This window comes from Exophiala viscosa (genome assembly GCF_022695815.1).
Source record: "Exophiala viscosa unplaced genomic scaffold EDD37scaffold_7, whole genome shotgun sequence".
NCBI lineage: Eukaryota > Fungi > Ascomycota > Eurotiomycetes > Chaetothyriales > Herpotrichiellaceae > Exophiala > Exophiala viscosa.
In genome coordinates, this window is record NW_026944359.1 from 237,992 (window position 1) to 253,782 (window position 15,791).

Genomic DNA, 15,791 nt, shown 5'->3' on the forward strand with positions numbered 1-15,791 from the left:
TCGTGCTCGTGCTCGTGCTCGTGATAGCTTTCAGCCGTGGCGTGATCTTTTCTTATTGGCTGAATGGGAGACACAAAGAGGGATCCGAACGGACACTGAAAGCGGATGTTCGCAAAGAGAAGTGATGAGTATCTGACCAGATCCTTTATCGAGATTGTCAAGTTATGGATGCCGCTGTGGTCCTCTACTCCCAAGGACAGAGTGATGACTGATGAGGAGTGTCGTCGTCGAGTACACAGTACACCTAGGCTGCGTAGAATTGAGAACTGAGCAGATCAGGTCATGCGCTAGGGAGGAGATTGCGTGGTGAGGTCGTGCAGAGGAACCAAGACGAATAGAGACTAGAAGGTGCATGAGTTGGTTCAATAACAGGACGCAGGCACCATTGTTGCAGGACCCCACCCATTGGCGGCCAATTCCACGACCTTCGATGCCCCCAGCGGGATTCGCCATCGACACCTGCAAGTTGGCTGCGCCCCTAGACCCAAGTGCTCCAAGACCCAGTAATTTAGACTCGTAGGCTACAACACAGACACCGACAGTCCAGCAGCCGTCTGCCAGTCACCGCCAACTCGGCCGCCGTCAAAGCTGCCACTCTGCTCTTCTCCATCTTCCAAGCTTCATAACTCATCCATCGTCTCTCCTCTTGTTTACTTCTCCTTACCTCGACTCTCAGTTCAGACCACACTGCAATGTAAAAGACAAGCCTCCCAACGAGTGTTCGTTTCTCCTGATTATCTCAATCAACAACCTGGCCGGGTTTCTGCCTCTCTTCCATCAATCGACGACGCTCCTTCCAACATTCCTCGCTGTAACCCAGCGACAGCCCACCCCGCTGTTCCTTACCAGAACCTCCCCGCCTCGAAACCAACTGCAGCACTCGAACTCGACCTCATCTACCTATAGTCCTCCTATACCTTTGAGCTGCTGTTGGGTGTAAATACAAGAGAGAACTTGCTATATTTGGACGCTCTCACCCTCGAGTCTCGCTGTCTACCTCGGCCTGCATTGATTGCTCATTATTGTGGTGTCATACGTCAAGCCACCAACCACTACGATAACAAAGGAGAACAACTTCTTTGACTCACGACGCCCACCAGACGAGTCAAGTGATCTTTCACACTGCCAGCCAGCAACATATCCCGTGGCAAGTGGTCTGTGGCTGCCTGTCGATAAGGCACCTCAATCTTAACGACCTACACCCTCTCAGCTTCAACTCTCCCTACATTTACGACTCTCCTTACGACATATAATCTCTTCTGTTTCATCCTCAATTATTCACACTCGACGCTGAGTGCACGTTCTTTTGGCCTACCGCCGGAACCAGACCAACTCTTCTTTTATCATGTCCCGATAACTACGATCTCTACGCTTCTGCTCGTTCGACTGCACAACGAGCTCGGAAGGCTCCGCGTCATCGTCCAGCCAATCTTCCCTGTTTTACGTTAACGACCTTACCTACTCTATGAGCCTCTGATCACACGACGACTAGGAGTTTCGCGGTTTCGACTTGTGTTGTTCCTGACACATGCCACGGGTGGTTGAAGGTTGAAGTTATATGGTGGATCTATGCTTGGTGTCCCGATTTCATTCCACGACCTTGTCGTCTCTCTCTGAGCACAGCTGCTCTCACACTCTACACACAAACGTCCCCCCCTGTCTATCATCCTGTATAAAGTTCAACCGGACTTTATTTCACTTGTTGTGTACAAAAGTTCTTTTCCCAAAGAGCCTCCTCAGACGACTTATACCTCCCAATGTCAGCCATGGAATGCATGAAGGATGTGTTCCGCAAGGACCAGCTACTCAACGGACGTTTCAGGACTCTCGCTCCTCTGAACCATGGCTCCTTTGGCATGGTGTTCCTGGCATTGGACACTCGGACTGGACAGGAGGTGGCCATCAAATGTTTGACGAAGCCTGCCGTTGCCGATCAATCAACCATGCCATTGACTGCCGATGAGGGTGCCGAAGAACTCGCATGCCATGCTATTCTCAAGCATCACAATCACTTGGTCAACCTCGTCCACCACTTCGAGACAGAAGCTCACAGCTATTTGGTTCTCGAATACTGCTCTCAAGGTGATTTGTATGAGGCCATCCGACTTGATCATGGACCACTTCAGAGTGAACATGTTCGACGATTCATGCTGCAGCTCATCAGTGCGGTGCAACACATGCATGCCAACGGCTTGTACCACCGAGACATCAAACCAGAGAACATCTTCCTGACCGGTGACGGATCTGTGAAGCTTGGTGACTTTGGCTTGGCGACCAGAAGTTTGTGGTCCTACGAGTCATGCGTTGGAAGTGATCGATACATGGCTCCGGAACAGTATGACCCTGCTGATACCGGCTATTCTCCAGCCAAGGCTGATATCTGGTCTATTGGTATCTGCTTGCTCAATGTCTTGTTCGCCAGGAATCCTTTTGTCACTCCGACACAGTCAGACGTTTTGTTCGCGGACTACGTTCGAGATCGTCAATCTCTCTTCGACATCTTCCCAAACATGTCTCAGGACACGTTCGAGATCTTGTCGATTGCCATGGCGATTGATCCTGCCAAGCGTGACCTCGGTGCTCTGAAGCAGGCTGTGCTCCGCGCTCTCACCTTCACCACTGATGATGACTCTTTCGATGAGTTCTGCGCCGAGGAACGCGATGTGGTACGTGCCAGTGCCAATCGCGAGCCATTGCGTACACCATCGATCCAGAGTCCTCAAATGGATGGCGAGTCGTTTCCATGGGCCAAGGCTTTGCATTCAAGCCCACAACACAAGCAGCAACAGTTGGCTTCTATTCCTGATCTGTATGAGGAGGATCTCTTCGACTCCGAGAAGAACCTCAAGCTTGGTGAATCTTGGTTCTCTGGTCACAACAACACCCCGTCACTGGGTTCGGTCATGGATTCTGCGTATGGCTCCCTCAAATCAATTGCAATCAAACGTCCATTCACGCGCAACCCACCGCGTCCTGACCCCGTGCCGATTCCTCACTCTTTGCCGACTCGTCCCTCTCGACCCATTCCTACAATGTCGTCGGTCTTTGGCAAGAAGAAGGAGGAAACCGTGGCCAAGAGCTGGAGTGACATGTTTGAAGAAGACGAGGAAGAGTCTGAGCGTGAAGCTGAAGTGAAGTTGCGACATGAACAAAACTCTAGGAGCTGGAGCGAAGATAGTCAAAAAGTTCTGCCGGTGCCCCCTGGTGTTCTTGCCGAGTCCAAGAGTCGCTCGAACAGTAATGCTCGCCGCAGCCTTACTCCCAAACCAGCTCCCATCAAGACCGCTCATGGGTATGGTGAGAATGACCCTCTTGGATGGCGCATGCGACCATCTCGACACTCTCCCAACCACGTTCCTGTCGACAAGTGGGCTGCTTTGGGCAACAAGCGACGCAGTCAGCATATCGAGACAGACATCCAATTACCAGCCTGGAGTGCCAAGAAACGATCCTACACCACAGGATCAGGAAAGAAGCCCCCTCAAGGCGGATTGGATCAACAGGCATCCCATCGGCGGGAGAGTCGAAATAAGGCACGTCCGGCGTACTTGAAACAGGACTGGCGTCAAAGCAAGGTGATTGACTCGTCTGCGGACGAGGATGATCATGAGTGGGTTGGAGGTTGGCATAACTTCCATTTGTGATTCTATCAGCATTCTGTTTGCGGAGCTTTTTTGAACAGTGTGGACCGGGGCGACATGATACCAGAGAATTTCACAACTTGTTTTTGTTGACGTTGGGGAAAAAAGAAGACTTCAATCTTCACACACATACTCAAACCGACCCTCGCTTATTGTCTTGGATGGGACCTGACACTGATGACTTTTTACAAACAAGGAGTTGAAAGAGGTGTCATGGAGTGTAACAACAGTGTCTTTGTACCCATCAAAAACCTGGACAATTGCATTGGGATTATTGGCGGGTTGAATGGGGTATGTTCAAACCGTTACTGGAAAGCTTTTTCTCTCTACATCGACAAAAGGCGGCATTACCTGACGCGGTGGAAAGGGAGTTTGTCGGCGGTTCACCACTTTCAAGGGCTTGGAGAAAAAGCGAAGAGAAAAAACACCGGCGTGCTTGTTGAATCACATCAATTCTCCTGGAGATAGTTGGTTTCTGTGCTTTGTCAATCAACGATGACAAAGTAGTTAGTTACTTTATATTGCCCTCCTTGTCATGGACAAGTTGGGAACAATGGAGAATTACAACCCTCTCAAATACTCTCTGATAACAGCCTTCATACACCACACACGTTGACAACAAATTCGTAGTTGTCCCCGCCCTTTTTTGCCTACCGCCGTTAGTGAGACGGCAAGTTATAGCTGATGAATTGGCCGAGGCATATTTCCTACTCCGGGTCTCCAACCGAATTGACTTTATTCCACATATACAGTAGAGTCCCCCGCATTTCCACTCTACTCGGTCTACAACCGAGGCCTGTAGACTTCTAAGGTCTGGCTCACCGTCTCACCTTTGTTCTTGCTCTTCTCCTTCCTGATACTACAAGGTTCTTGTACCACACAGTACCTGTCGCTGATCTTCCCTTCGCTTTGATAGTATTCAAAGGACCAAAACGACCCGCAATAAAGCGAGCCTGTTCAAGATGCCAGCCTCTCAGAATATCCCTCCCATCGTGGAGCCTTTCGTTTCAGACCGGGCATTAAAGATGTTGGACGTGGTAAGTGCTCGAGTCGTGCTGCGAAAAGCACCTGTGTCTGAGTACGACTTTTTCTAGGTCGAGAAGTTCGTCGAGGAAGAAGCCATCCCCGCCGACCCAGTGTACTCATCTCAAATCGGCATCGGCGAGGCGCGATGGCAAGGTCACCCATCTATCATGGACGACTTGAAACGCAAAGCCCGCGCAGCAGGGATCTGGAACATGTTCCTGCCCAAGAACCATTTCAAAGAAGGCCCGCAATTCACCAATGTCGAGTACGGTCTCATGGCGGAGCAATTGGGCAAGAGTATCACAGCAAGTGAGGTAAGTGGCTTTGCTTCTCGCGAGCATTTGATAAGCACTCTGTCATATAAGCCTCTGTCTCGAGCAGTGCTAACGGGACGGTGACTAGTCATGTAACTGCGCCGCGCCCGACACAGGCAACATGGAAGTCATCGCGCGGTACGGCACGGCCGCACAGAAAGAAAAATGGCTCAAACCCTTGATGGCAGGCGAGATCCGCTCCGGCTTCCTCATGACAGAACCCGACATCGCCTCGTCAGATGCGTCGAACATCCAACTTCGCATGCAGCGCCAGGGCGACTCTTACATCCTCAACGGCTCGAAATGGTGGTCTTCCGGCTCCGGCGACGACCGCTGCAAGATCTTCATCGTCATGGGCAAGACCGACCCCAACAACCCGGACAAATACAAGCAGCAATCCATGCTGTTGGTTCCCGCAGATACCCCTGGAATCAAGGTGCACCGTATGCTCAGCGTGTAAGTCTCTCTCACCCACTGTTCCACCTACCACACTCGGGGCCCTGTACTGTGCTACCGATTCGCTAACGCTTGCAAAGATACGGCTACGACGACGCCCCCCACGGCCACGGCCACATAACATTCACCAACGTCAAAGTCCCCGTCGACTCTCTGTTGCTAGGTGAAGGCCGGGGCAACGAAATTATGCAAGGCCGCCTCGGCCCCGGACGCATCCACCACGCCATGCGCGCCATCGGTGCCGCCGAACGCGCACTAGAATGGCTGATCAACAGACTTAACGACAAACGCAAGATCCCCTTTGGTAAACCGTTGAGCGAACATGGGGTCCTGCTCGAATGGGTTGCAAAAGCGCGCATCGAGATCGATGCATCCCGTCTGATCGTGCTCAACGCCGCGATCAAGATCGACCAGCGTGACGCTAAGCACGCTCTCAAGGAGATTGCAGAGGCCAAAGTCAAGGTCCCGCAGGTTGCACTTGAGGTGATTGATCGCGCGATCCAGGCTCATGGCGCCATGGGTGTTTGTCAGGATACCCCACTGGCGTATATGTGGGCTCACCTCCGGACATTGAGAATTGCTGATGGGCCGGATGAAGGTATGTCACTTGCCCCCGACGGCGGGCAGCGGCCTGTTAGTACAGTTCTGTTTGAGGCAAGACTAATCTTTTATTTGTAGCACATCTGAGCCAACTCGGTCGTCGCGAGAATAGGCAGCGCAAGGACGAGATCCAGGCAAGGATCGCAAAACAGCAGAGCAAGACGGCGCAACTTTTCCAGTCTCTAGGATTAGAACGGCAGGAGTTGGGCGCGGCAAAGTTCAAGGCGAAGCTGTAGATCAGAAGCAGGAGGACTGGGGAGGGTCCCAACGTATATCAATCAGCAACCGAAGATTTGACGCTCTCTCGTACGAATCGTATTGCAAGATCATTACATGCGGAAGATCTAGGTTCGTGTTCACACTGAACCGAACATTTCGACACAACCTCGACAGTTCGCTGCAATGTGTTAAGCTTAGTAGCCTTGTCTGATGTCTCAAACCATGTCGTGGCGCTCAATCACTATCACTCAACACCAATGCGTCGTCCAAGCTCCCGCCAGGAGCGCTACTAGCAGCTCGACTGAGCTGAGGATTTGTCAATGGCGTATCACCGTCTTGAGCCTGAGGATATCCCGCATCGTACTCGTACTCCTCCGTATCCTGGCCCTCATCCTCTTCATCATCATACCCTTCTTCTCCTTCATCTTCCTCTTCATCATATTCCCCTTCAGCTTCATTTTCGATTTCCTCTTCTTCGTCTTCCTCCCCATAGTCGACGTCGCCATTGAGTTCAGGATACATAGGATACTGTCCAGCAGGCTGTTCCTCATCATAAAGCTCTTCAGTATCTTCCTCGTCCTCATTGAGATCATCTCCTTCTTCGTCATCTTGAGAAACACCCTGCAAAAGCTCATAAGGATTCTTGGCGACATTACGAGACATGGCCTGTGCATCCACACCAGCAAACCCTGCTCGATTCGAGACTGCTCGCGCTCGTTTTGAGGAATGCGCGAAACCGGTGGCCGACTCCAATGCTGGATCTATATCGTCGTCGTATGATCGCTTTCTCACAGGGCTACTGGATTGACTTGCACCAGTATACATCATCGCACTTCTTTTCGACATCGCCACAGGAACATACTCAGAGCTAGGTCGTAGTGGTTTGGTGGCAAGCCCGTGAGCGCCAGTTTGCCGGATTCGTCTTTCAGTGCGTGATAGATCGTGACCGGCTTTCGTCTCGCCAGGTAAATACTCGTATCCGTTGGCTCTTGCGAAGCCGCTTGAGGAAAGGTTGACGCTGTTTCGACGGCTACTTTGACTCTTTCTAAATTCCTCTTCCTGCCCAATCTCTTTCTCGAGTTCGACCGTTTGCTGCTTGAACCACTCTGATTGTTCTTGTAATGCTTCACGAGCTTCTCGAAGTTGTTTGAGGATATCGTCTTCCACTGCAGGTTTGGTGTTGACTTTAGGCATGTTTTTGACTGGCACTTTCGTCTCGGCAGGAGCCTCTTTTGCATGTACCACGGCAGGTGCAGGGGGAGAAGACTGGGCTGAAGTAGCTGGTCGTCTCCTTGCCCTAGCCAAGACCTCTTGCCTCTCTTGTTCCTCTCTCTTCTTGCGAAGGGCCAAGGTTTCTTTGGTGTACGGAACAATTGGAGTCTCGGGATCAACTCCCAGGGCTTTGAGTCTAAAGTAGTCTGTGTGGGTATTATCGACCTTCTGTCCAAAGGCAGATTGTCTCAAATCCTGATTGCTGGTAGATCGACCCAGCAGGGAATGTCCTGCAAATATTGAGACGTGTTGTGGTCGTGTGGTTGACTCCCTGAAGTTCGGGACCGGCGGTTTTCCGCCTCTAGATGAAATGGACAGCTCGGAGGAAGTGCTCGTTGTCTTGGATCTCTTGTGTCCGACAGATCGTGGAGATCCGTTCGTGGCGATAGAGTTGTCTTCTGTTGTCTGCCGGGAAAGTATTTTTCTCTTCTGGCCAGCAATCCTGCCGATGGCGATGGCTTCTTGCTCTTGCTTAAGTTGCTTTGCCTCGGCCGCAGCTTTGACTTCTTCTTGTAGCTTCTGGGTCTCCTGTGCAGCCTGAAGGATAGCTTCAAGCTCCTCCTCACTTCTCTTCTTCTTGGCCCCTGCAGCCCTCATTGTGTCTGCAAAGAGTTGTCGTCGATTCTTTGCTCGCCGGTTTAACCTATTTCTCCAAGCTCTTGATCGCCAAATGGCGCCAAATTTGCGAGCAAGGATTCGTTGTCGTATTGAGGCTACACATCCTGGTTAGTACCGACAAATTGTGAAATTGGGAGTACTCACCAACAGCTGCGTCATGCAGCTCCAGTCGGTGTTGGTTGAGTGCGGTTTTTACAAGATCAGGAAGGGTGAACTCGATGTACTTTCGAAGGAGCCCGTCTTGGCGAGTAAGTGCAATTCTCGCAAGATCACTTGCAAGTCGATCGCGGTCCTTTTGAGTGAAGGCTGGCTGGGAGGGTGGTGGTGGGAGCGACTGAGGCGGTATCGTAGGCTTGGAGGATGGGGCCTTATGTGCGGATGGTTCATATGTGAGTTTTGCGTTAGGTACGTCAGCTTTTGTTGTGGAGGCCGCTGACGTCTGAATTTGAGGAAACTTGAAGGCTTCAGAAGGTGCGGCGCCCGGCTTGGGCGCAAAAAGATCTAGCTTAGGTGGAATTATTGTTGGAGCCGGTGCGGGTGAAGATTGAAATCCTGCAGATGGAGGCGTGAATGAGGGAAGCACTGAAGATGATGGTTGACGTGATTGTGCAGGTGTCGGAGGGGGCTGAGACGCTTGTGATTGGAAATTGAACGTTGACTTTGGCGGCGAAGATGCAGGAGTCGATGATTCTTGGACTTTCTGCACCTGAACTGGAGGTTCAGGGGGTGTGGCAGATTGCGCAGGTTGAGAAAAGCTTGGGAACTGAAAGGGTGATGTTGTCGAGATGGGTTTGTTCGAACCTAATTACGACAATCCATTAGCCACTGAGCTCGATGTGAACCCTGCGATCATTAAGAATCGAGGAATATGAGGTATAACGTGGAGCGGTCTGAGCAATCCGTGAAGCGTCTTACCTTCAATTGGTTGATTCGTCACAGGCAATGCTGACTTCGACTGGGGCTGGGTACCGAAAATGGCCGGAACTGCCGATGGTGTCGATGAGGAAGTTGGCGTTGTTGATGCAGTTGTCGCTGGTAGAAAAGGCGTTTTTCCACCACCAAACCCTGTGAAGGCAGGTTGTTGTGCTTGGGTAGATGCGATTGAGGCAGGTTTCTCTGGCTGTTTGATAGCCCCACCTGTCTCTGTCTTTTCACTTGAGGCAGGTCGGTTTAGTCCGAAGCTTCCTGCACCTTGATTGAAGCCACCGAAGCTCAAAGGTGCTTGTTGTTGTGGTTGCTGCTGACTAGAGTCTTCTTTCTTCCCAAAAAGTGATGGAGGTGGAGCTGGGCCTGATGAACTGAACGGGCCAGGAGACCCAAAACCGCCGAAACCTGAAGTGCCAAAGCTCGTCGGTTGTCCGAAGCCCGTTGGCTGTCCGAAAGTCGATGCTTCTGCTGGTTTAGTAATGGGAGGACTCTGAGCGAAATTGGGTGTAAAAGCAGAAGCCGCTGCGTTGAGTGAAGAGCCGAAGACGGACGAAGCTGGCGAAGCTGTTGGTTTATCCTCGGGGACGAACATGCTCTGATCATCATCTCTCGATTCTTCTTCAGCGGTCTCTTGTTCTTCCTCGGGCTCAATCCAGCCATTTCGAATGGCTTCAGCTACGGTCGCCCCGTTGATGACTGAGGTAATTGTTCGGTGGTAGCGCTTCTCCTCGACGTAAGTGTGTGAAAACAATTGCAGGTTGGGTATCGATGATTCTACGCAGGTATCAGAACTTGTTTTGCAACCACTTTGGGAATGTAGGACAACGCACGATCGAGAGAGTGAGCAGCATTGGCCGTGGCGTCCAGGTACTCTTCTCCCTTTTCATCGGTACCGAAATACAGCTCGAAGGCGGCGCAGAAGTCTTTTGTTTCTTCTTCAGTATCAAAGCCCAGAAAGGCCGTCACCTCGTTAAGACTCCAGTCTCTTGACCGCGCCTGTTGAGCAGCAGGAGCACTTTTGCATGACCGCCATAGAGCGTCGAGCGCGGCATATCGGACATGAGCAAAGTAGATCTCTGCAACGCAGGCCATGATGTACGGCACAGCCTTCGAGGAGAGAACATTCCAAAAACTTCCGGTGTTGCTTTGTGCTATGGCGAAAGGCTCGGTTGGCCGGAGCGGTCCTTGGTCAAAAAGAGCATTGCCGGCGGCGGTGTACAGTTTGAGTGCCGTCTGTACTCGTCCGTCCTTGAGCAAACTCGAGGGCCATGCCTGCATGCGATCTTCCAAGTCCGGGTGCTGTGACTGAAACTCAAAGATAATGCAATACGCTCGAAACTCGGCTTCATTCGGAAAGTCGATGCGTTGCCGATTGTCATCGTAGTAGTAGAGCAGTGACAGAAGGGTATTGTTGAGCTGCTCTCGTTCTTGGTGCGCGTCGAAGTTCTCCCCTTCCCAAAGATTGTCCGGGTTGGACAGCTGGTGCAGCGACAGGATATGGAATCTGGCAATCCGCTCATAACAGTCAACCGCAATCTTGACATCGTCGACGTTGGTCACCTGCTGTATTGAAAAGTCGTTCCGAATTCCTCGCGTCCTATCCCAGACGAACTTATGGATCGTTGCAAGTCTTTCATCACCGCCGATCAATTTGTCCAGCAGATAGTCCAGTGTTCTCCTCAACGTCGCCGGCGTTCGTATATCTGAAGGCAGTTGCTCATCGTACCCAGCAGCCGAACGACGGAACCGCTTGACCATGCGTGCTTCCGACGGCACGTCTCTTCCAGTATCGTCGTTATGAACCTGCTCCCATTATCAGCAATATATCCACCTATCCCCAAAGACCATCCCCACCTTCTCTGCTTTATCGACCATGTTCTGAACAATCCGCTCCACTCTTTCGAATTCCGGACACATTTCGGTGCAGGTTCCAACTGGTGTAATGGCCTTGTCCAGGCTGGTCTTTTTCTCTGGGTCGGCAAGGAAGCCATCTCGGATAGCTTTGGCCCTTTCTCCGTCTCGTCTTGTCTTGAGCTATAGTGTGGACTCGCATGTTAGATACCTACAGGCAGAGTCGCGGTCAGCCGGACGCAGGGAAGGTCGGAACGCACCTCTTGAAATCGTGCGAAGGCAGCGTTCATGAAATCTTTATGGTTCGTCGGCGCGGGTGAGGCAGGCCGTGATGGTGGCTTGGAACTCCCATTGTTGGGCGTATTGAATGTTTGCGACAAGTTTCCACGGCCACGACCTCGTCCTTGTGAACTGGGAGTGGAGGCCGTTGTGGTTGAAGTTTCGCGGTCTGGTTCCGTTCAGCGTCCTTGCCTCTGCTCTTTCCGCTTTGTACCATGCTCACCTCTGCCTGGCGCCGTTGTGCCATTCTCAGATCCTTTCTTGACGGTCTCTGCTCGTATCTTTTGCAACACCCCATCACCACTATTGGAGGAGAGGTTTGCGGTCGCGGCGCCTTTGCCCTTTCCTCGTCCGGATGAGGAAGCTCCTCGAGTGCTACGGCGATCTCGGGAGGCTGATGATTTGTTGTCTCGTCCGCCCTTGGTCGAGCTGCCACCGCGTTGACCGCGGGTGGACGGCGCAGACATTGGCGCAATGGGATTCGATCAACATTGGGTTGCTGTCATATCAAAGCCGAGGAGAATTGTTCCGGTGCAAGCATGCTGCAGGAAGGAGAGTAGAGGTATTGAAGTAATGCTTTGATTCGTGGTGTTGGCTTCAGGTATTGGAAGTCACTATGATCAATGTCGCGCGACTGTGAATTGAAGTTGCCTGCAACGATGGTATTCGGAATGGTCGCGTACAACTTTTCCTCCGCAAGCAGCGCTTGGCCGTGAGTGCCAGTGACTGGCCAACCCCAGTGCCCATTACCGTTAAGCGACTTGAGGCAGCTTACCTAATATGCCTACCCAAGCCACCATCTTTCTAGGTACAGTACGGAGTACTGTATCCCCTGGTCTTATGCTACTGCTGAATACTTCAGATGCTCTCCTAATCATCATAAATTTCTGAATTCAGCTTGACTCTCTTACCCAACACCCAAGACCGTCTTTCCTCAGTGCATGCAATGTCAATGCTGCTTAGACTGTCTACCTCTTCCGAATAAATAGATATACTTTATGAGGAGCTGTCACAAAGGGCTTTCTGAAAGCCCGCATTCCATCCAGCATCAATGGAGTGACATGCATTTCATTCAACATTACTCCTCCCCGTACTTTTGTCAGGACGCAAAACACAACGCTCGCCGAAAAAGACCGAAAACCTGCCCAAGCCGCTGATGGTGACTGACCATGTAGGCTGTACAGATATAAGTCAAAGCCAAACCCGCGGAACAATCTCAATCAAAAACCTTGGAAGGATAAGGAGATTCGTTCGTCAAGATGCCCCAAGCCTATGCGAGTGTAAGTGCAGAAAGAAACGCATCAAAAACAACGTCTCGCGAGACTGAGAGCTAGAGTCTCAACGAGGAACCAACAAGCGAACGTAAGGACGGAAACCGAGATTCGCCACAAGCCAGCCAAACCATGCGACGGAAAAGAGTTATCCTCCTCTGATAGAGCCAGCGGCACCGTCAAGAGCTGCAACACTTGTTCGAGCGATGGTACCGTCTCCGTCTCCTGTATTGTCCGGGATTCGAACCATCACATCGGATAAAAGGGTCCCTGACTGAGATCCATATTGTTATCCGGCTGAGACATCGTCCCATGGTGCGAAGCATCCATGACCCGTAGAGGCAGCACATGCTGGTGGCCACCAATATTGAGATCATGATACTGCATCGCATCCATCAAGGCCAAGCCATTTTCGACTCTGTCCATCATCTCTTGGTGCTGAGGCTGAGGCTGATGAGGAGGAGCGGCTGCATGGCCGAAGTACGCCATGGCCGACTCGGGCGACTGTGTTGTCATATGCGGCTGCATACCAAAGACATGATCAGGCGCTTCGGGCCCCATAATCCCCCAGCCCACAGAATGCGGTGGAGGGAGACAAGCTCCATTGCTGTACGAGAGCATGTGCTGCATCATATCTCTGGACCCGGAGTCGGTGTTGTGGGCGTCGTACTCGCTGCGCCCCAGAGTTGTCAAAGACAGTTCCTGCTGAGAAGGAAACCTGGAAGTCATCATAACAGACAGATCCGAGTTGGGAGCTTGATAATTGACGCTCCTCCGTCGACCACCCGTCATATATTGCGCCGAGGCAGCGCCGGCTTCAGCCTTCCTCACGGAGCCCGACATCCGATAAGGGAGGTCTTGCACATGTCGTGACCCTATCAACGAGCCCCCCCTCGCTCCTGATGTGCCTACCGAAGCTCTGGACCGGCGGCCATTGCTTCGACGACCCGTAGCATCAGTCGAGCTCTCGATGGCGACCGAACTCCGCAGTCTTTCCGTCTGAGCCCGCCCTTCGGCATATGAGCGATGGATGGGTGAATCATTCGCTGTTGACGACCCCGGCGTGAATTCACCATCTCCACTGACCTCGTCGTCTTCCGACTCCTGTCGTCCTTCCTGCACAGGCGGCACCTCAGTGTCAGAGTCATTCGACGACAGCCGGATGCCATTGCTATAATCACTCAGAAAGACGAGTGCATCGCCATCTTTGGATACCGTCAGTTCAAGGTAAAAGTGACTTTTGGGATTGACGTGGAACCAACCTATCTCACCAGCCTCATATTGTTCCATCATGTCTCTGGCCCGGCAAACCTGTTCGATAATTTCCCATCGATCCTCTTGGATAGTGGGGTCAGACCTCTTGACCTCGAGACACTCTAAAAGTGCCGATGCTGTCACCATCTGTCTGCTATGTGTTTCTGGCGGATTCGTGATAACTTCCAATGGGGTGTTCATAATAAGGTGGACCAAAAGGCTTGTTCGGTCTAACCTGTACGTCAGCTAGGAAATCATTCTTCAGAGCTTCGACGCCTTACCATCACGACCTATGTGGTCTGGCTCACGATGGATGACATCTGGAACAAAGTCAGACACTGGACAACGCTTCATATATATCGCCCATCCAACACATGACTCACGTGCAGGCCAGTACGGTGGGCGAGTTCGATTCGGATCTAGAGGTTCACCACGCGGCATTCCACCATTGTATGGATGCGTTGATTGCTTTTTACCAAAGGTGTCAGCGTGGCATCATCAACAAGCGGACGGCCAAACTTCACCTTCTTGGGATGGATTCTCTTGATCCAGATCTTGGCAATCGTGCGGCATGCCACCTGCTGCATGGCCACGAAGGCCTCTCTGAACCACCGCTCCAGTCTCTCACGGTCGTCCACTCTGAGCTGGATAGCTGGTGCTTCGTTGAGGGTCTTCATACTTCGTTCTCCCAGGATGTTCTGCGAGTTCGTGCCCGAACCTTTTCCGCTCAGCGTCGCAGATCGATGACGCTTGCTGGGACGCTGGAATGGATAAGAGATCGAAGCCGGGGCAGGCAGAACTTGTTCTGGAGTGTGTATGGGCTTTCCCTTGCCCTTTATCGCCCGGGAAGACCAGGGGTCCGCGAGTCCTGCCGCAACTCAGTATCGGAGCTTATCACAGACATATCAAATCATACGAGTCACTGAGGCAAGCTCACGGCTGCTCATATACCGGGCAAACTTCTCGTATGCGTCCCCCAGAATCGCGAATCTGTGCTGCTTCAAGTTGTCAGAAGCAATAATCTCAGGCATGCCGTGCTCGCCTGGGACGAGACCAATGAAATGGTCGCATCCCTCGAGAAGCTTTTTGACTTCGTTCTGCACACACACACAGACTGGTCAGCCATCTGACGCGCCTGGATTGATTGTCTTACAATGATGTATCTCTGCTTGTCTTCCTTGCTAAGTCTCATAGCCTCGGTATGGGGCGCAACATCTTCTGACTTGACAGAGCGAGAACTCATGAAAGGTGGCGGTGGAGAGGTACTGTTTGTTGTGATCCTTCTCGCAGCCATGTTGTGGTGCAACAGATCAGGTTTCATTCCCAGAATACTGGATCGAGTCGAGCTGGGAACGATATATATGAGCTCTGGGTTGACCCGGCAAGGAGGCGGTAGGAAAGTGGGTTGCGGCCTCTGCTGTAAAGTTCCGGGGGAGCAGGACAGAAAAGGTGGGGAGAAAAAAATGTCCCGGGGCGGTTGCAGGTGGGAATTCGAGGATAAGGTTGAGCCTAAAGAACGGCAGACACAATCAAATTAGCGCCCAATGATCACCAAGTTGTCAAGTTAGCGCAATGGTGGGTAAACACGACAATCCTGCAGCTCGCACATGGCAACTTCCAACTGGGAATCAGTAAGTGTTTCTCTTCTTAGGTCTGTGAGTGATCAGGGTCTTCACATCGGGGTTTCAGCTGTGCTTCTGTGCCGACAGATCGGTCGAGACTTGCCAATATGCACATGACATGAGTTGTGAGCTCATGGACCCTCCGGCGACCACTCGGGCCCTAAATTAGGGCCAGGGTCATCCCCTTTAGCTCCAAAGCTTCATTTTTCGGGCCTTTAGCTTGACGGCATGACAGCTTGGCAGACGGCAATCGTCATTCGCCAATGTCAAACAAGACGACAATGATTGCTCGAGAAGCTGCTTTGGGTTGCCTCGCTCTCGTAACGAAGGGAACACAAAACTGTAAAAGGAACCAATACTGACCCTTTCCAGTTGCAGCCCACGCCTTTGTCAACTGGCAATTGGGACAATTTCCTGAGTCGGCGCAACCCCTAGCGAGAC

The 15,791-nt window shown here is 51.9% G+C and overlaps 4 protein-coding genes across 4 annotated transcripts; 2 read left to right on the forward strand and 2 right to left on the reverse strand.

The window, feature by feature from the left end:
* Positions 1-1,757: 1,757 nt before the first annotated feature.
* On the forward strand, positions 1,758-3,644 carry EDD37DRAFT_610226 (protein-serine/threonine kinase; the record flags this gene model as incomplete). Its single annotated transcript, XM_062815192.1, has 1 exon — positions 1,758-3,644. The coding sequence occupies one exon, from the start codon at positions 1,758-1,760 to the stop codon at positions 3,642-3,644; it is 1,887 nt and encodes a 628-aa protein (XP_062668794.1).
* Positions 3,645-4,603: 959 nt separating this feature from the next.
* On the forward strand, positions 4,604-6,273 carry EDD37DRAFT_658332 (acyl-CoA dehydrogenase/oxidase; the record flags this gene model as incomplete). The annotated part of the gene is made up of 5 exons (XM_062818965.1): positions 4,604-4,678; positions 4,736-4,981; positions 5,070-5,437; positions 5,518-6,035; positions 6,116-6,273. 5 exons carry the CDS (start codon positions 4,604-4,606, stop codon positions 6,271-6,273), a joined length of 1,365 nt encoding a protein of 454 aa, XP_062668795.1.
* Positions 6,274-6,290: 17 nt separating this feature from the next.
* EDD37DRAFT_682353 (SAC3/GANP/Nin1/mts3/eIF-3 p25 family-domain-containing protein) lies at positions 6,291-11,670 on the reverse strand (the record flags this gene model as incomplete). The annotated part of the gene is made up of 7 exons (XM_062819799.1): positions 6,291-8,241; positions 8,291-8,947; positions 9,062-9,847; positions 9,904-10,876; positions 10,928-11,107; positions 11,140-11,372; positions 11,427-11,670. 7 exons carry the CDS (start codon positions 11,668-11,670, stop codon positions 6,491-6,493), a joined length of 4,824 nt encoding a protein of 1,607 aa, XP_062668796.1. The 3' UTR covers positions 6,291-6,490.
* A 1,053-nt stretch (positions 11,671-12,723) lies between these two features.
* EDD37DRAFT_651102 (uncharacterized protein) lies at positions 12,724-15,022 on the reverse strand (the record flags this gene model as incomplete). The annotated part of the gene is made up of 6 exons (XM_062818315.1): positions 12,724-13,958; positions 14,010-14,048; positions 14,112-14,196; positions 14,253-14,596; positions 14,645-14,825; positions 14,882-15,022. The coding sequence occupies 6 exons, from the start codon at positions 15,020-15,022 to the stop codon at positions 12,724-12,726; spliced, it is 2,025 nt and encodes a 674-aa protein (XP_062668797.1).
* Between the last annotated feature and the right edge of the window lie 769 nt (positions 15,023-15,791).